Consider the following 21,437-nt stretch of genomic DNA (forward strand, 5'->3'; position numbering starts at 1 on the left):
GTATTCTTTGTTTTATGTAAAGGGTATATATGATCACTATGTGTCATTGACTTAGTTTGAAATATTTAGTTTGAGGGCTTTAAGAAACCATTTATTTTATCAATGTACAAGCTCTCAGTTTGTGGTATCTCGTGATAAATTAAATTCTTTAAACTCAGTCATTTTCTCACGAGCACCTTCTTTCTTTCTCTAAATGTTTATTTTCAAATATTGATTATATTGTTATAGCTTTTTCCTGCCTTTCATCTCTCCAAATCTTGGAGAAACGTTCTTCAGTTATATCTTTTTCTTCAGTCCTCTCTTGAATTGTTAATGAAAATGTAATTTCTGAAAGTTGAATGTTAAATGTTGCTCAATAAATGTTGCTGTTAGCATTACCTACTTCTTTATTATACAGCATGAACCTAAACACACCAACAACATTTTGAAGATTGTCCAGGAATACTTTCTGAATATTTTGATATAAGGGTTCCATGGTCTCTGTTAGTTCATTATAGAGTGATTGCATTTTGTTTGATTTCTTTTCCCCCTTTATCTTTGTGTATAGCACTAAAAATATCTGCACAACAATACAAATGTTGTTGGAATGTTCTGTGTGTCTTATTGACAGCAAACTTGATCCAGCCATTCATAGTACGTGTCATCGACAACAGTAATGCCCACTTTACACTCTGTCTTGAAGCTTGAATTCAATACACTCAGTTCTCTCTCAGGTTTGTTTTTCACACAGTGTTAGTTGTATGATAACAGTGAAGCATAGAAGTATAGATAGGTTTACCAATGAAGAGTTGGTTGATATGCAGTTCATGTATGGGTTAACTGAATGTCAAAGAACATCGCAACACTATGCTGAACTGTTCTGACAGCGATGGTAATCACATCACAGTAACTTTGCATAAGTATGACTATAAATGAGTCATTCATTTCTAATTTCTTTTTCCCAAAAGATTATATGTAGAAATATGATTGATGCATGGAATAGAACTGTAAAGTTACTGAATTTGCATTGTGTCCACCAACTGGCTTCGTGTGTCAATGCCTTGACAAAATGGAAACAAAACAAAAAATTGAACATTTCACCTATAAGATGATATTCAGCAACTGAGCAACCTTCCATTTATCTCGAGAAGTTATTAGCCACAGTGTTAGTGTGTAATTCACTGAAAATCCTTATGAAATCATGGTGAATGAATGAGATTCACCAAAGGTCAATGTTTTCTGTGCACTGTCACAGACGAAGCTGTATGGGCCATATCCCTTCTATGGGAAGACTGTGCCAAGTATGCATTGCTTTGATATGTTGCAATTTTGGTTGTTTCCACAACTGACTAGTGATTCCAAGAATTTTTTTCTTTTGGGCCACATTAAGGACTTTATTCACATATGCCAATGTCAGAACACTGGAACAGTAGACAAAAAATCAATGTTACTGTAAAGACCATGGAGAGGATGTTGCTACATAATGTATGGAATGGACATGACTACGTGTGACTAGAGGGGCACTCATAGAACATTTGTGGAGTACAAAATGCAAACTTGTAGAGTTTACGGTTCTGTTCATGCTTCCATTGTACTTACATATGTAATACTTTGGAAAATATAGAGCTCTGAAAGAATGAATCATTTACAGTAGCACTTTAACTGTGTGGGGCTCAATGGCTGTATGCAAGTATTTCAATTGGATGCCAATCTCATGACTTCCATGTCCCTGACGTATCCTAGTTATCCGACAAGGAAAAGGGGACCTACAGTTTAACATGGAATCCAAATCACGGGTGACTCCTAACATCAATGAGAGGCGAATGTTAGATTAAAGGCAGACAGAAAATTTCCATTGTCCAACTGGGATTCGATTCCACAACCTCTCGGTTTTCAGGTACATGCTTTACCACAAGACCATCAAGCCTGTCTCTACGTTTTGATGACTGAATATTACAGGCTTTTTTTTGCTGTTCTGAAGGTATCACTGTTATGTTGGTATTTTCACAGAAACAAAGAAAACTGCAGTAGCAAACTGAATAAATCACAATTACATCTTTACTCCATAAAGACTCGCTGGTAACCACGGGTCCCTTCTGCCACAAATTACTCAGAAAATATCTCTGAATAGCCTCCAATGTTTTATCAGTGGTGTTTGGGTTCACCATGTAGAATGTATAACAGCTACAAAAGAATTGAGCAAATAGATTGTGGATATACAGTGTTTGTGGAAGTAGAAAGATTGGTAATAAGAAATAGAAAAGACAACCTGTTACTTACAAGTGAATAATGGGTAGTGCATCTACCTGTGTAACAAATCATAAAGTCATGCTAGCTTTTAAGCTTCCACACTTTTTCTGGTAAGGTTGTTTATATTTCTAGGCCTTTGTTATGTGGTGAAGATCATGACTTCATGGATGAAATTACAGAAGCGTATTAATGTAATTGGTCCAGAGTTAACTGTTTTGTATTCTGTCTGTGGAATAATGATCAACTGTCTATGTTCAGCCATCAAAGGCAGCTGACATGTTTACAGTCCTTAACATCAAATTATACATCAATGCCCTAGTTGAATTCCACAGGTGTCTGCAGCATTTTCAGAACTGAGAGTGCAAGACACTGTTGATTGTGATCAGTCAATTGTGTGAATATGTTTCACAGTCTGTTTTCCTTCCATTTCTGTATGCATCTGTAACACAACACTTTAATCCATGGGCCTTAACTATTTTAATTGCATGGAATAAAAATCTGCCTCACAATCCAACACTTGAAGGAAAGGGATCAATGAACCACTTCTGCCAAGTATCTTTGTATGACTACAATGTGGGGTATTCATATTTGTCAGTCAGCTTATTTATTGAGTACATGGATTCATTAGACAATGAAAATGACTTCACATATTTTGTGAATGTTCATAAAGCTTTTATCATAATTAATTGCATCATATTTATTTGTTCAGTAATCCACAAGGCAGCTGCCAAGCTGCATAAGACACCAGCCACAATTATGTGTATACATGTTATGCATTTTGAAACACATGCTGTCTTGCATAGTACAGAGTTGCATAACTTTGTAATAATGCAAGGCTAAATTAAGTTGCACTACCTGTGTGAAGCTGTTCTACACACTCTCTTGAGAATAATAAGGATGGAAGCTGTTTTCTTCATTCTTAAATTAGTAGATAATAATGATAGCAGCAATTTGTTTATAATTAAATTGCTATATCACTTATATCACTATTTGCAAAACCATCAACAGCGTAGAAAAAGTATCCACCTGTGTTGCAAAAAATAACACAATTTAATACATGAAAGTCCGTATAGGGTTCTGCCACATTATACACAGTTCATTAAGCAAAAGGCCTTTCTCAATTTACGTTGGATTTGTTGTTGTTGTTGTTGTGGTCTTCAGTCCTGAGACTGGTTTGATGCAGCTCTCCATGCTACTCTATCCTGTGCAATAGAGATGGGCAAACTGAAACACGTAACTGTTTCGAAACAAATGAAACAGTGCAATGTAATGTTTTGATACGCTGTTTCGAAGCAGTGAAACAGTTTGTGTTTTGTAATCTAATAAACCTACACATTGTATCATCTTGATTGTCTACTGTATAAGTATGTCCACAGAAACACAAATGAGGTGCCAGAGCGCTAATCATATCACAGAAAGTATGAAATTATCACTTGGCAGTTTCGTATTTCCTGCAGCAAATGCGCTGCTTTCGTGTCGTGTGACTTTCATACTTTTCAATTGGCTGAGGACAGCCATAGCTGAAGACAGAAGAGCCACCACGAATGGAACTGGAGGTGGGAGCAAACTGCAGAAACAACGGATATGCTACCGGGATTCCCACATTCCGTTAGTATGGGTAATATACCCAGCCTGCTAATATCCATGCACACAAAGGGAATAATAGGCACAGTGACTAAAGACTCACAAATAACGCCAAATAATTCGAATAAATAACAAGATATAGCAGAAAAAAAATTGTCTTTCAAGGTGTTTCGAACCGTTACTATAAATTCACCATGCTTCCTAGCCGTTCCCGTTCACCATTACACTATCAATGATATGTCAAACAGATTTCTTGCAATTATACCTACATCAAATTTATGTGTACTGATGTCTAATAACTGTCACGCTATGCCTTTTTTTATTCAAAATGTTGTAGGCTTACTTGCGTTTCTTAATATGATTACTGTAAATGAACAGAGAAGCGTATGTTATCAAAAAGTGTAATTTAACTGAATGTTTTTCACATATTTATGATTTTGAATGTGAATAGTATGCATTGGTTTATTGTTTGGTTAGTGTTCATAAAGCAGATGTTACGCCATTTCGGAATATGACAGTCAGCTAGAAACAAAGCTTTATTTTCGGATATCTTAAGCTTCATGCTATTGCATCACAAAAAGATTTCTACGCTCTTGAAAATGTTTCATGAAGTGGTATATAAAATGTGTTTCAGTACCTGTGCCGAGCCCGAATCTCGTCCGACACGGAATGAAACATCACTGTTTCAATACAATTAGTCTGTTCCAAGCTCAGGTGGACTGAAACAGCCTTATTTTGAAACAACGATACAGTTTCTGTGTCTGGCTCGAGATCGAATCTGGTCCAGTTATCCGAGACAGGGGCGGAATGAAACACCACTGTTTTGAAACAGTGAACCGTAGCCGTTCCGTAACACTGAAACAGTTCCATGTATCGATACACTGTATCGAAACATAGAAACAGTAGCCAAGTCTACTGTGCAAGCTTCATCATCTCCCAGTACTTACTGCAACCTACGTCCTTCTGAATCTGCTTAGTGTATTCATCTCTTGGTCTCTCTCTACGATTTTTACCCTCCACGCTGCCCTCCAGTGCTAAATTTGTGATCCCGTGATGCCTCAGAACATGTCCTACCAACCAGTCCCTTCTTATAGTCAAGTTGTGCCACAAACTCCTCTTCTCTCCAATTCTATTCAATACCTCCTCATTAGTTATGTGATCTACCCATCTAATCTTCAGCATTCTTCTGTTGCACCACATTTCGAAAGCTTCTATTCTCTTCTTGTCCAAACTATTTATCGCCCATGTTTCACTTCCATACATGGCTACACTCCATACAAATACTTTCAGAAACGACTTCCTCACACTTAAATCTATACGCGATGTTAACAAATTTCTCTTCTTCAGAAACGCTTTCCTTGCCATTGCCAGTCTACATTTTATATCCTCTCTACTTCGACCATCATCAGTTATTTTGCTCCCCAAATAGCAAAACTCGTTTACTATTTTAAGCGCCTCATTTCCTAATCTAATTCCCTCAGCATCACCCAAATTAATTAGACTACATTCCATTATCCTCGTTTTGCTTTTGTTGATGTTCATCTTATATCCTTCTTTCAAGACACTGTCCATTCCATTCAACTGCTCTTTCAAGTCCTTTGCTGTCTCTGACAGAATTACAATGTCATTGGTGAACCTCAACATTTTTATTTCTTCTCCATGGACTTTAATACCTACTCCGAATTTTTCTTTTGTTTCCTTTACTGCTTGCTCAATATTTAGTATGTAATATTTTCTTAAAAAGGTTTTTATGTAATAATAATATTCAAACCATTTCTTCTTCAACACAGGAAGTGAAAGTAAGCAGCCCAGACTATCAGAACATGAATAAGGAAATGGCATTGAAAGATTTTCTGAAACGTATAGAACATTACCAGGAAAGATATCAGCCCTTGGATGAGAAATATGAATCCAACCTTAGTTTCATGAAAATATACAATACAGGTAAAACTCTTTCATGTTTTGTGTGTGTGTTTTTTTTATTTTGAACAACGATGGATAGGATGAAAGCCAAAAGTCAAAGGCATGGGATGAGATCAAGATATGAAGAACTATAGGTGCAAAAGAAGCAGGAGGGGGACTGTAAGAGATAGAGGTATGAAGATGAAATCATGGGGATGGTTAAGTGAGATCATGGAAACAAAGTTATCTACAAGAACTGTGATTGGATAGAATGTTTGAGATGTAGAACAGAAAATTAAAACATTTAGATAGAATTTAACAGTTGGAAAGGAATGAGAAGGAATTGTGAAATATTGTTCACAGTATGTATCAAGAAACTTTTTCTATGGAAAATGGTCATTTGTAGATTATTAGAAAAGAGACATTGTTAAGGAGAGACTAAATGAGAAGTAATGTTGCAAGTGCCTAGGTACTTCATATCAGTTATACAGTAAGCTCTGTGAATGCACAGAAATGTGGACTATAGTGCTTTGCACTGCTGGTAAGGAATGTTTCCATGTGCCTATACATCCCTTTAGGCAGTTCTTTTTGCAGGCTGAACCAATACAGACAGCTGTGCATTTTTTGCATGTCAGCTGAGAAAGGTGCTCTGTGCACTAACCTTGCTGCTGTGGATTGTGCAAGAGTGTTAATGGTGCAAATTTTGTATTACAGTAAGGAAAGGGGTTGAAACCAAATAGAAGCAAGACAATAGTGTGTTATAGTTGTAACAACTTTGTACATTTTATCTTAAGCATTCATTCAGAAAGTTATCAGATGTTTCATTTAAAAAAGAAAATAATTGAAAGCTTAATGTTTTGGTTAGTGTTTATGGCTTTACAAATATTTTAGTACCAATATGCAAAACACAGTCTTTAAATTATTTTTTGTGACCATTTTAAGTGAAACTGTGTTTGAAAATCATGAATTTCAATTTTGTGTTACAGGTGAAAAGGTGGTAGTACATAAACATGAGGGACATATACAGAGTCGAATTGTTTACTACCTAATGAACATACATATAACACCTCGTACTATTTATCTCACAAGGGTAAGTTTTTTGATGCTACAAATCTAGTAACACCCATTTTTATGAATGAAACTATAATTTGAACTAAATGTCATTCACCATGTAACATTTATTTCCTCATTGTGGCTGAAAAATCAAAACATTGTTTTCTTGGTCTTTAGAATTTGGCTCATTGCAGTTAGTGCATCTGTTATCATTGCCACTGTGAATTACAGATTTAATCAGGGGAATTGTATCTCAACTTCAGTCTGATTTTCACCTCTGTACATCCACACTTTTCTATTGAATTAAATTATTTTCTTAGTTTGCTTTCATTACAAAAATTACTTTTATTATACACTTATAGGAGTGATGAAGTAAGTGCAATAGAATGAATTTTCTTATATGTTGTAATAAAAGTTAAATACTAACATTAGTTGGAATTTCTGTTACAGTGCTTTAGAAAGAAACATTGCTACTTGAAAACTGTGAGAAAAGTGTGTACACTCATTAGATGATAAATATTTGTTATTTTGTAATATTTCAGCATGGTGAGAGTGAGCAGAATTTAGAAGGACGAATTGGTGGAGACTCTGAGCTTTCCTATAGGGGGCACCAGTATGGAGCTGCACTGTCTGCATACATTCAGCAGCAAGATATACCTGGCCTTCGCGTTTGGACTTCTTGGCTTAAGAGAACCATACAGACTGTTGCCAATATACCTGCTCCACAGGAAAGGTGGAAAGCTCTTAATGAAATAGACGCTGTAAGTATTTCATGTATTTTGTTTTTTCTAGAGTTGTATGTTTTCACCTTTGTTTGAACTGAATGAACCCATGGATCAAGGCAAGAAGGCAATCACATGGATGCAGCATTTTTTAACTCCGAAGAAGAATTTGACTCGGGAATATGGGCACCTGCAGAAATTTACTGGGGAGGGGACAAGACTCTCAAATAATTGCCATTTTGTACATAAATGAGTTGGTCAGTTTTGAAACATGTCATGCCACAAGAAGTGCATTTTATAAGTGCCTCAAAAAGCACTGTACCTCAGAGAATTCTTGGTTATCCACTTGGTTCTGCAAGTGTATGAGAATACTGTAATGAATAAAAACTCTGAATTCAGACTGGATTGAGGATTTCTTGGTAGGGATCATGCAATGCAGCACATTATTTCGGATGGAGTGTCATCAACAAATGTAGAAGTAATCTCAGGTGTGACGCCAGGAAATGTGTTGGGACTATTACTGTTCATGTTGTATATTAAAAACCTGGCAGACAAGACTTTTTGCAGATGATGCAGATATCTACAAGGAAGAAATGTCTGAAAAAATCTGCACAAATATTCAGCCAGACCATCACAAGATTTCAAAGTGGTGCAGAGATTGGAAACTTGCTTTTGAAGTTCAGAAATTTAAAACTCTGGTCTTCACAGAATGCAAAAAAGAAGCATCCTACGATTACAATATCAGTGAGCCACAGTTGGAATCAGTCAGCCTTTACAGATACCTAGGTGTAATAGTTTGTGGGGATATAATCTGGAACAATCACATAAGTGCAGTTCTTTTAAACTTACGTGAACAACTTACTGATTCTGTAGTCTTGTAGAAGTTCCTACTGATGACTGTACAGCGGAATAGATTACCGTAATTATGTAGAGGAATGGAGAGAGAGGGACGGGAAAAGGTTCTTAAGTAATTTTTTGTAGAATAATCTGGGTACCTGCTGCACATTTTTTACATCCTACTCATTATGCATATTAAAATTTGTGGTTAGCCACCAATGTCAGTTGTAACTTGTACCTCTGTATGAAAAGTTTGTGTTTACCAAGGAGTAGGAGTCACACAAAGTAATAGACTTCATCTTGCAAAAGATTGGAAAGAGTTGGAGAAAATTCAGTTAGGGATTTATTACAAAGTAGTTCAGAGCTGTGGGTCAAAGAAGCAGCACTAGAACAAGTTGAAAGAGAAAATGAATAGAGACATAATAGCAATAAACAGGACTTTTTTTAAAGAAAAAGAACAGATGAAATTATCAATGATGGAAAGAGTAGGCAACAAGTGTCTCTTAATGGAAGAAAAAGATGAAAAATGACCTATAAAAACAAAAATAAATAAAAGCTTAAAAAAGTAAAGGTATAAATAAACAGTGGACGAAAAATAGACAAAGTATGATTTTTTTGGGGGGAGGGGGAAGGGGGGGGGGGACTGAATGGAAAGGATTGGATAGATAATGTCAGGAGCTTATGAAGTAAGGTACTGCAATTGGGTGGCTTAAGCAAGGAAATGGGTGCCACGATAATGCACCTTATTTCACAAGATATATAGTACCTTAGGCTACTGAGTGTTAAAAGTAGGTTCTATTTCGGATCATTTTCATTGAGATTTTAGTGGTGATTATGCTGGAATAAAAATCTAAATTCCGGTTGCGTGCACACTGAGCATGGTGATGCTGTGGTAAGACTCTGGACTCATATTTGGGAGAACAGCATTTCAAATCCCTGTTTATCCACATTTAGGTTTTGTATTATCTCCCTAAATTGCTTAAGGCAAATGCAGGTTAATTCCTTTGAAAAAGAATAGCCAATTTCCTTCCCTGTTATTCCCCAGTCCAATATGTTCTCTGCCTTTAGGAATCTCATTTCTGATGCCACATGAAACTCTAATCTTATTCCTTTCTAGATGCACAACTCTTAACTCTCTCAATGTTTTTTTTTTTCACGAGAATTAGAAAAATGAGACAAGGAATAGATTCAGGAAGAGTATATGAATTGATTAAAATTGGGTTGGCTAACACAAAGTTGATCGAGCGAGGTGGCGCAGGGGTTAGCATACTGGACTCGCATTCAGGAGGACGACGGTTCAATCCCGCGTCCGGCCATCCTGATTTAGGTTTTCCGTGATTTCCCTAAATCTCTTCAGGCAAATGCCAGGATGGTTCCTTTGAAAAGGGCACGGCTGACTTCCTTAACCATCCTTCCCTAATCTAATGAGACCGATGACCTCGCAGTTTGGTCTCCTCTCCCAAAACAACCCAACACAAAGTTGGAGGAGAGGTGTAGTGGGTGGCATGTATTTCAATTTAGGATATGACTGTAGAAAGTTATAAGCCTGGCATAAAAGTTAGTTTATTTCAATATGTGTACAGCAGTTGGTTAGATTGATGTCAATATCAAAGAAGATGGGATGTCATTTAGAAGATTAAATGTACAGATTAATCCTCTGTGAAAGCAAATTAAGAGTTTACATGGTAAAAATATTGTCAGGTTCTTGCAACCAGAGGAAATGCAGAGTGTTTCTAAGACTGTCTTCTCCAACTGATCCATGAAAAAGTTGGCAAAAGAGGACGTTCAAGTGGCTCCTATGACCTACACTATATCCATTTATTCGATATATCTACCCCTCAAAACCAAAACAAAAGAGTTCTGACAGGTTTGAAATTTATGAAGGTGAGAAGTAAGGATGTCACAGAATTCCTTTCATGTGGTTAAAGGTCAAGAGATGTACAGCTAGAGATTAACCATGTACTTTGGGAAATCAAACAATGGAAAGTCCTGGATGAAATAACTGCAGTATGGAAATGATAGGCTGCTACACACCACATAGAGGAGGCATCGAATCGTATACAGGCACAATGAAAAATCATGGTAGAAATGTTCAGCTTTCAGATTACACCCTTCATCAGAAGTAGAGAAATACACACACGAACACAGACACTGTCATGAAACTTCCTGGCAGATTAAAACTGTGTGCCAGACCGAGACTCAAACTTGGGACCTTTGCCTTTCACGGGCAAGTGCTCTACCAACTGAGCTACCCAAGCACAACTCACGCCCCATCCTTACAGCGTTACTTCTGCCAGTACCTCGTCTCCTACCTTCCAAACTTTACAGAAGCTCTTCTGCGAATCTTGCAGAACTAGCACTCCTGAAAGAAAGGATATTGTGGAGACATGGCTTAGCCACAGCCTGGGGGATGTTTGCAGAATGAGATTTTCACTCTGCAGACACTGTCGTATCCGGTCACCAAGGTGCTAAGTGCCTGGATACAGCAGTTGCCCTATGTGTTTTCTTTCTACGTTTGCTGAAAGATGTAGTCCAAAAGCTGAACTTTTCAAGCATTCTTTTTCATTGTGCCTGTATGTGACTCAATGCCTCCTCTGTGTGGTTAGTAGCACTCTATCCTTTCTTATTCGTACACTGGGAAATATTGATGTAGAGAGAAGTCTGTTATATTGGGTGGCAAGTAGGCAAAAAGTAGGCAAAAAGTAAAAGTGGGAGAGGCATAGATTATGGAATATCTTATAGTCTTTGGTATTTGAATGAAGCTTTGGAGAACTGGTTGCAAATACTGATCAACTAAAGCAGATCCCATCAAGAAGGAGAACAATGAGGTGTGTTGAATGAGTGAAGGTACACCCTAACAGAAGACAAGGCAATGATATAAATTTCATCTCTATGCTGTGTTAACAGTAGCATTGTAATGCTATTCATGCTCATGACAGATAAATTTAATCCTGTAAATTAGGAAGAAAGATGCCACTTTCAAAATAGCTGCTGCCTCTTCAGTCATACCATTTACAGGGGTTGTGCAGAAATATGGAAACACCACAAACACAACACATTACCATGGCTAATACGGTGTAGGAAAACTGTTGACATTCAAAACAGCTTCCAGTCATCTCAGAGTGGATAAAAACAGTTTCTATATGGTTTCCAAGGCAATCCTATACCATTCTTCCTGCAAAATATAGGCAACTTCAGGTAACAACGATGGATGTGGATAGCGAACATGCATCCTCCTTTCCTAAGTACACCATGAAGGCTCAATAATATTGAGGTATGTGACTGTGTAGGCCAAGGAGATGTAACAATTCATCCTCATGCTCGCAAAACTTGACCTGAACAATGCCAGCTCTGTGCAGAAGGGTTCTGTTGTCTTCAAACACAGCATCACGATTGGGGAACAAACATTGTACCCCGGGATGGAACTGCTCAGTAATGAGACCTTGCAGTGTAACCATAGGGCCCATGGAATACCACAGTATGGCTACCCAAATCATCACCTAACCAAGATCATCTTCCACTCTTAGGGTGCAAACTTGGTCAGAAGTTGGAGACAACATGAAACAAGACTTATCCTACCAAATGGCATTGTACTATTGCTCAATATTCCAGGTTTTATGGCATTGGCATAACATTTTCCAATTATGGGCATTTGCATCACTGATGAGAGGTTTTGGAATTTCAGCTCACTCTGCAATTCTCCACTTACATAGTTCACTTTCTATTGTTTTGATGCTGGCAGGGTTCGCAAGTATGACATTCAGTTGTGAAGTGACTTTTGCAGCTGTTGTCCTCTTATTTTTTGCCGCAATCATCTTCCATGACCATCCATCTCAATCAGTCAACAACACTTTTGTCCACATTGTGACTTGGCAGATGATGTTTTTCAGCTTTCCCTATATGCAGTGTAAATCTTTGATACAGTGCCTCTTAAAACATCAACTGCTTGGTCTACCTTGGCTACTGAAGCTCCCATCATACAAGGTCCAACAATTTGCCTATGTTTAAATTCCCTTAGTGCAAACACAATGCACACAGAACACTGTTCCGTCCACAACAGACACTTGCAATGTATTGAAGATACTGTATAGGTTCCGTTTTTGGTGTAATACAACATAGCAACCTGCAGGTTTGGTTAGCATTTGTATTTGTGTTCAGGCATGCATTTCTTGACGTGTTTTCATATTTTTGTCCAGTGCCAGTAGCTGCCATTTTTCTGCTGTTGGTAGCTTAGTATTACTTGATTACAATGCTATTCTTTTAAAAAATGAGTTTTATGTACTATAGTACATTACTACTAGTCACACAGCTTTACAATGAGGCCCCCAGTACACACCAGTCCACGCTGTTACTTTTCAGTCCATGAATCTAAATATTTAGATATCTTTCAAAATAAGTGGTTCTTGAGCTAGGTTTTTATTATTTATTTATTTATCTGTTATTTTTTTTTGAATTGGTAGATTCACAACTTCTTACATAACTCCATTCTAAACCATAGATAAGGAGATAAGTCTGCATGAAAATTAACAGAATGCTTAGCTTTGTACATCTTTGGAAGAAGCTAAAAGGTGGGCATGTGTAGCTTAAGTGGAGTAATAAACTTCAGAAGCTTATTCAAGTCTTTTTAATTGTGTAGTGGAATTATAGTGACAGATGATACAAGTGGTCAAGTCAGTTTTCTCTCCAGCTTGTTGACTAACGAAAAAAATCTTTTATATTTCATTGCAGTTCCAGTGTAGTGATCATTTTTCATACAGGTATTAGACAAAAAAATTTTTGAACAATTGTAAAGGAAAATGATAAACTTATGTCACCTGTTCCGCAGGGAATTTGTGAAGAGATGACATATGAAGAAATAGCTGAGAAATACCCTGAAGACTTTGCTGCCCGTGACCAAAATAAATTTAGTTATCGCTACCCAAGGGGAGAATCTTATGAAGATCTGGTGGCACGGCTGGAACCGGTCATCATGGAATTGGAACGTCAGGGCAATGTCTTGGTTGTCAGTCATCAAGCTGTGTTACGCTGTTTGCTTGCTTATTTCCTTGACAAGTCAGCAGGTATGTTCTCAGCATAGAAGAAAATTCGCTTTTCAGCATATTCATGTAACAATTATGTTAATTTTGCTCAAATTCACTTTAAGAAACTGACACCTTTGAGTAACTGACAACACATACTTCCTTTTTAAGTGTGTTCTTGGTCTTATCAAATGTTGAATAATTCAGTTTTCTTTATCTATTGTAGATGTAATCAAAGTGTTTCAGCTTATGTTGTTCCTGTACTACAGTATTTAATTTAGTTTCTAGCTGCTGCATTATCATCTGCAGCCTCAGTTTGATGTAGGTAGCGGTGTAAGTGAAATATTGATATGTTCTTTTGAAAATGACCAAAACCTTAAAGCAACCAGTCAACAAAACAGTAGATTTGATTCACTTCAAAGCTTTGCATGTAATAATTTTGTTTCAAGATATTTTATCTAACATGAATATCTCAATAGTTATAATGCTATACTGCTGCTGGTATCCTTTGACACTCTAGGATGTATTGGCAGTGGGTATTGTCCTTCCTTCCTGTTTTCTTACCACACTTTCAACATTTTCTGCCATCTCATAGCGTGTAGCTAATCTAATATCATCACATGGGATTGCTAACACAAAAAATGTTAGAAGGTAATAAAATAAAGATTATGCTTACCATACAAAACAATAACAGTGTAAGATAGCTGAAGAAAATACAGAAAGAAAAGACTAGCTTGATAAACTGCACTGAAGGGAAGAATTCAATAAACAAATAAAATATTTGATAGAAATTCCACAGTCAGAAACTGTATAAATGATCACACTATTTCACAAGGATTTAATAGAGCGCCTGTAAAAATAATGTCAGCCTTCAAACTTGGGAATAAAGCTCAAAACTGGCTGATGAACATGCCAGCTAGAATATGTCTCATTCTTGTAAAGTCAAAGGTAGTTGCTTTGTCTGTCCTAGTGAAGATGTCATTGCCGTCACATGCCTTTAGCCCCTAAATTTGTAACAGGGCATCTCTTCATCTATTCTGGGTGATTATATTTCAAAATTCCAATGCAGTGGACATGAAAAATTTTGTTTCAAGATCGCAGATCAATTCAAGTGAACGATACAACATATAGTGAAACTTGGTACAAAATGTACTACGTTAAAAAGTAAAGAGGGTCTAACTATGTATGCAAAGATCTTCTGTGAACTGTGCAAAGTAGGAAAGAGATTATTAATAATATTGAAGCTGTGTGGGCATATCGTGTCATGCAAGGATAGCTTTGTTGATAAGAGCACTGTCTGAAAATTGCATTGTTTTGGCTTTAAACCCTGTCCTGGCATACAATTTTAATCTGACAAGAAGTTTCAAACCAGTGCATACTGTACTGCAGAGAGAAAGATTCACTCCAAAAGTCAAATATTGCCAGCATAAAAACAAAAGTTCAGTCAGGAAACAATGGCATGCAGAAATCTTTAGTTTAATAGGTGTCATCTCTTTGACAAACTTGAATTTTTCATCGTTCACTGTAATTTTTTATCTTAAAGTGTTAAAGGATTCTGTTATCGTTTTGTCCAGCAAACCATATTTTGTGAATGATTAAATCAGTAATCTCATTCCAACAGATGAGCTACCGTACCTGCAAGTTCCTCTACATACAATCATTAAGCTAACACCAGTGGCATATGGATGTAAAGTTGAGCACATAAAGCTTCCTATTGATGCAGTTGACACACATCGTCCTAAACCGAAGGTAAACATTAGTATTACTATTTTCATTTGTGATTTCCATTGCATTATGGTCATTGACTATTAATAATAATCTCTCCTCCAGAGAGTTCTTAGGCAGAACTATCTACCTTTCTCATTAAGTTTAGATGATATGTTATATGATCTCTTCATTTGATATTTAATTTATGGAAATAACCATTTTTCATTGCCACGTTTAAAAACAACATACATCACCACTTACTTTGAAAATAAATTGGCAATGATCAATGTACTGCCTGAAAAATGTACAAGTTAACTGGTACGGAAATCGCAGACTGTAAGAGTGTAAAGTGAAGGGTGAAATAAAATATCTTAGGTGAAGAGTTTTTTTGAGAGAGAGAGAGAGAGAGAGAGAGAGAGAGGGGGGGGGGGGGGGAGGGAGGAGGATGAGCAATTAAGAAGCATGTGAAATTCCAAGTTGAAATTCATGTGGCATTGTTAGCTAGGATATCCTGTGGGGTTCAGCCACCTAAATCAGGGAGTCTTCCTTTACTCATATTAATTGTATATCTTTTGTGGCTAAAATTTATGAAGGAGCAACCATACATTCCTCTGCACATTGCAGATCATATTGTTCATGCCCCTATGCCGGGAAATAAGAATTGCTGCTTTTTTTGTGTTTGCCTCATATTTTGATTTTGTTAGTGAAGTATACACTACTTTTGTGCTTGTTATGGGTAAATAGTTATAAATGAAATACGAAATGTTGGTTGTGGTGACAGACTGAATCATAGGACTGCACAACATTTAGGTTAGGTTAGGTGGCAGTTTGGTTGTGAGTTACCAAAGCCAAAAAAATGTGAATATAGAATTGTATGTGTATATGAAGTCATTGTTGGGATGACAGACTGATCAGTACCATAGTCTGAAGTGTATATTAGTTGAGAAGACGATAACATTATTTGCCACAAATGGGTGAACAAATTGTAAATATGAATTAAACAATGGAAACTCCAGGTAGGTATGTTAGTAATGTAGATGAAGATACAGTGCTACCTACTGTAACGAAGACATGTTAATTGCAGACAGGCAAAAGTAAAAGACACAGACATAAAGCTTTCAGCCACAACCTTCATCATCAAAGGGTAAACATACACCATTCATACCCACAAGTAAGCACACCTCATACGTGTATGACTGCCAACTCCAGCACTTGGAGCAGAATGCAGCTATCACGTGGGATGCAAGCAGCAATCTGGAGGGGAAGGGGAAAGGATAGACAAAGTCTTTCTGGTGGGGCCGATTTCCTCCCCACTCCTGTCTTCCACCCTCTTTGCTTGCCACCCTCTGCCAATGCGCCTGCCCGTATTTCCTCCGCTCCGTTTTTCCCCATCTCATTGCCCCACAATCTTCTGATACCGCACCTGTTGGCATTCTTGTCCCTGCATGCACCTCCAGACAGCGTTCATCCCTCCACCCACCTGTTCACCACTATCCCTTTCCCTTCGCCACCCCCTCCAGATTGCTGTTTGCATCCGGCATAATAGCTGCATTCCGTTCCAAGCTGTGTGTATGAGGTGGTGCTTGCTTGTGTGTATGAATGGTGCATGTTTTCCTTGCTGATGAAGGCTGTGGCCAAAAGCTTTACGGAAGTGTCTTTTAATTGTGACTGCCTGCAACTTGACTTGTCTCTTTATAGTAAGTAGCAATCTATCTTTCCCTACATTGTCATAAATATGAATTGTTAGAATTGCGCACACTAAAGATCACTATGAGCTACCCACATAGAATGATATCTTATTCCCCGTGTGTATATGTGTAACTGTTCCAGATAATATTTTCCCTGACAATATGATTTGTTATTAATTTGAAGCTGTAATTGTATTAGGAACTTTCTGATGCTGAGAAATCAGCTGCTAGTCTGCCAACTTAGTTCTCATAACACTCATGTCAAACCTTACCAGTATAAGCCTGAAAGTGAGTGTGTGTATTGCCCTTTGCAAACTTATGCCACTTTTCTTTTGTGACATATGTTATGCCTTCAAGGTGATTGTTTAATATAGTTACCATAATGACAGTGCATGGAGTGTAGTGTTTGTGTTGTTTGTGATGGAAGAGGAAGGGAGAGTATGGAATCCTGTGCAACCACATACCCGCTTGTTTCCTATAGCACTGAAAGGGTCAACTAGCTTAGTGGGCCCATAGGTTAGAGGGGTCACCATCAACAGTATAGAATGTTCTCATTGTATGAGAAATTGTGGTCTGGTATTTGGTCAAGGACTTTGGTGTAAAGTCTGGTGATTAACAACTTTGTCACCCTTTCCATGTCTGCCACAGATTGGCTGTGAAACTATCTTCTTCCACCACCAAGACTCGACCTAGCTGTTTAGCATCAAGCAACAAAGCACAGATGTGAATTTGTGGCCTTGGGTACGGAGGGACATATGAATTTAAGTTAAATGACAAAATGAAAGACAAGGAAGAGAAAAAGTCATATGCCAGATGAAAATGGTGCAAGAACAAAACTTAGATGAAAGATGTTCAGAGAAGGAAACATTGTGTTCAGCATTTTTTTAGATGATTGTTCGTACACAGAACTGATAGGGCACAAACATTGTAAGCAATAATACATATTCTCCAGTGAAACTACATTATTTATCCCATTTATTCTTTATTTGGGTGGTGATAAAGTAATGCATACATGTAGTCATGTGAACAGTGGAAAAATTAATTGAATGGGGTAGTGCACTATTAAATAGTCCCAACCAGCCTGATTTAGATTAACGGTGGAATTGATCTGTCAGAGATCATAAATAGCAAGGAGATTAATCATCCAGTTTGTTGGTTGTTAGCAGACTGTCAAAGCTAACAAAAATGATACATATAAGATGGTTTGGTATTACAAGCTAATTACCATTCTCTTCTTTTGTTTCACCCTCTTTGGGGAATGGTGGATCCAACATTTGTTTGTGTGTTGTTATTTTCTTTTTTTGTGTGTTTTTCGTCTCAGTGGCCAGTATTTCTTCATTCTCTCTGCTCTTCTTTTCCTCTCTTTTTTCGAGATGTGTTTGGATTTTTGTGTAGATTTGTCTAGGAACTTTATATTTTCATCTTTAGTAATTAATTTAGTTGTTCAATTGATTAGTGACTTTTCTGAAATCTTTAGTTCTACTAGGTCTTTTTGAGTTTATTAAACTAGTTGGCTTTTGTTTTGTGGTCATGGAAAAAGTCAAAGATTTGTTTGTTTTATCTGTTAGAGTTCATACCAAAAAGATCTGAAAGTTTTCCGATTTCCTTGTAGAGAGTTTCATTTTTTATGTATACTATTTTATTATATCTTGGAATTTCGGTCCTATGATTTTTCTTAAAATTTTTCTTTCCTTTATCTCAAGTTTCTCCATTTGGCCTTTGAAGTTCATGTTTAGTGTTTCTGCTACATTCAGTGATTCTGGCTCAGTTACTGTGTTGTAATGTGTAATTTTGGACCCCCATGAAAGGAATTTTCTGTTGTATGTATCTTTTGTTAGTTGGAAGGGCAGTTCAAGTTTATTTTTTGTGGATTTCATTGCTTTGCTTTCCCCGGAAATCCAACTAATCCATTGTCTTAGATATTTAAATTATTTTACTATTTCAATCTTTTGTTCTTGGACTTTATGATGTTTACTTTAATTCTTGATGTTTGTCATGATCATCTGCAAAGGCAATGCAGTTTACTTTAAGGTTCTTGTTTTTGCAACCTAATCTTATACCACTCTTTATATTTGTGTTCTGTTCTCTGACTACTTTCTCAAGCACATAATTGAACAGCAATGGTGAGAGGCCATCCCCCTGTGTCATCCCCATTTTTCTTTGAAAGGGATCTGATAGTTCACCTATGACTTTAACTTTTGAAAATGTATTTGTAAGTGTCACTTTTATGATTTTAGTTGTTTTCTTATCCAAACTCATTTCTTCCAGGGCTGCTAATAGAGAGTCTATGTCAATCAAATCATATGCTTTTTTGAAATCAATGAAAAAGATGACATATGTCTTTGTCCTTGATTTTTGGTATGTCATAATGTTTTTGAGGTTTTGTGTTTGTTCCGAGCATGATCTGCCCTTTCTAAATCCTCTATGGTATTCCCTGATTAGCAAATCCAATGTTCGAAAGGACTTTAGAAAGAATCTTGTATGTTACATCCAGCAGTGATATTCCTCTATATTTGTTGGGTCTGTCTTCAAGTCTTTCTGGTGGATAGGGTGGATGAGAGCTGTTCTTAATTCTGCAGGGATCTCTTCTTTTTTTCCAGATTTTATCGACAACACATTGAAGGGATGTAACTGCATTTTTGTCAGCATTTTTTCTCCATAGTTCGGCCACTATTTGGTTTTCTCTGGACGCTTTGTTGTTCTTCAGTTCTGAAATTACCTTTTGTAGTTCTTCAGTCATTGATGGTTCTGTATCCGGCCTCTCACTGTTATTTGGGATGGATTCAGATTTTTCAAGGATGGGTTCACAATTTAGGAGCTTCTCAAAGTAGACTGCTAATATCTTGCCGTTTTTCGTGTTATTGCGAGTGATGGTCCCATTTATGTTTCAAAATTGGAGAGTGGGAGCTTTGTATCTTGATAACCTTTGTTTGGCCGCTCTGTAAAAGCTTCTTGTGCTGTTTTTAGTAAATTCTTCACAAATTTGGAGAAGAGTTTTGCTTCCATCAATCTTCGTAATCCTTTTATACATTTATCTACCACTTTTGTAACTCTAATGAAACTTAATCTGCTTTCTTATTGTTTCTGTGACTGCCAATTTTGTCATGCCTGTTTTCTTGTTTCAGTGAGAGCAGCACATTCTAGTGACCACCAGGCATGTTTTTTGCTTTTTATGATCGGTGCTATCCATTCGGCCATAGTAATGTTTTCCTTGATATCCTCGCATCTTTGGGTCTGAATTGTTTCTGTTGCTTTTGTGAATTCTTCTGATTTTAATATTTTTTCAGTGCTGTATTTTTTTATCTTTGGTTTGTTTCAAGGCTGCATTTTCTGTTTGGGATGACTTTGAACTTAATTTTAGAGAGGTAGTGGTTTGAATCCAAGTTTGTACCCCTGAGTCCAGTAACATTCATGATTTCTTTGTGAGAAATTTTCTTGATTGCTATATTATCAAGTTGTAATTCCCCTAGGTTGGAATTTGGGGGGAATTTGGGGATGTTTATGTCTTTTGTTTTGGTGGTAGTTTTTTGAAAGCTGTAGATTTAAGAATTAGGTGATGCACTTGGCAAAGTTCTATTAGCCTGGTGCCATTTCTGTTTGTCCTTTCATGGCCAAGATAATTTCCAGTAATTTTCTTATATATAAGTTATATAAGTAAGTCTCCAAGAGAAATGATGATGTTTTTTTCTGGAATTTTCTGACTAATGTCATCTAGTTGATTCCACAGGGCTTCTACTTTTTCTTTGTTTTTCTTGATATCTTCATTTATAGGGGCATCGGCATCGATGATTGTGTAGATTTTGTTTGTGCTTGTGAATGCAAGACTTGAGAGTTTTGGTGATGGGGAATCAGTCAACTACTGAGTTCAAGATTTTTATAAAGGCTGTTCTAAGATGTGGTACATTTTTCATCACTATATGTCCCACTCTCCCATTGTATATTGTAAAACCTTTGGAGTCAAAGGTACCTGTATTGCATGTATCATGTTTCTTGAATGGCTGCTATGAGTATGTTGTGATTCTTTTGCATATTCGTAAGATCTTTTAGTTTTCCGGTCTTCAGCATGAGTTAACATTAAAAGTTGCTGAGTACTTTGGTTGTTTATGTTGAAATTTAGATGAGGTTCCAAGACGCTCCGACATGTCTTTGAGCATTGTTGCAGACTCCACAGAATCTGAATGTCTACTGATGTACACGTGGATCATTCACCAGGGGTAAAATAGTTTACATCAGACACTTCCATGATTGAAAAAAGTTGTTTTGGGAGTAGCCCGAGGGTCACAAGAAAATGAGATTGTGATTTCTGAAGGTAGTTCTTCCGCTCTGTCATCATTGGGAACCTGAGTTTCCTCTTACACCTTTGGAACCATTGACCAGGTTTCACCTAGTAAACCTAGACAGGGGCCACTACCGGGAGCAACCATACAGAGCCAGATGGACCCGGGTTTATTTACGAGGTGTTACTCCTCTCCTTCCTCCTTCCTTGTCACTTGCAAGATGACACCCTAGACTTGGGACTGGTAGTAGTGGAATTCTGATTACCATTATTGTCCACAGTTCTTTCAGTTTTATTATTAAAAAACAAGGGGTTAATGTTAGCTAACTGCCATTGCTGTCCACGGATCTTATAATCTAGCTGTTCAGCTAAGATGAAGGTAATATGGTTTTGTTCAGGAACATATCAACTCTGACCCATC

The 21,437-nt window shown here is 37.1% G+C and overlaps 1 protein-coding gene across 5 annotated transcripts in view; it reads left to right on the top strand.

The window, feature by feature from the left end:
• The window catches only part of LOC126473301 (6-phosphofructo-2-kinase/fructose-2,6-bisphosphatase 2), a 381,167-nt gene that overhangs the window by 339,559 nt on the left and 20,171 nt on the right, over positions 1–21,437 (top strand). For all 5 annotated transcript variants that reach the window (XM_050100274.1, XM_050100271.1, XM_050100276.1 and 2 more), the window contains 5 exons: positions 5,604–5,757; positions 6,702–6,805; positions 7,311–7,529; positions 13,153–13,387; positions 14,967–15,094. In XM_050100274.1, the coding sequence (XP_049956231.1) occupies positions 5,604–5,757; positions 6,702–6,805; positions 7,311–7,529; positions 13,153–13,387; positions 14,967–15,094 (840 nt within the window). The remainder of the gene's footprint in view (positions 1–5,603; positions 5,758–6,701; positions 6,806–7,310; positions 7,530–13,152; positions 13,388–14,966; positions 15,095–21,437) is intronic.

Source organism: Schistocerca serialis, chromosome 4 (genome assembly GCF_023864345.2).
Source record: "Schistocerca serialis cubense isolate TAMUIC-IGC-003099 chromosome 4, iqSchSeri2.2, whole genome shotgun sequence".
In the NCBI taxonomy this organism is placed as follows: Eukaryota; Metazoa; Arthropoda; class Insecta; order Orthoptera; family Acrididae; genus Schistocerca; species Schistocerca serialis.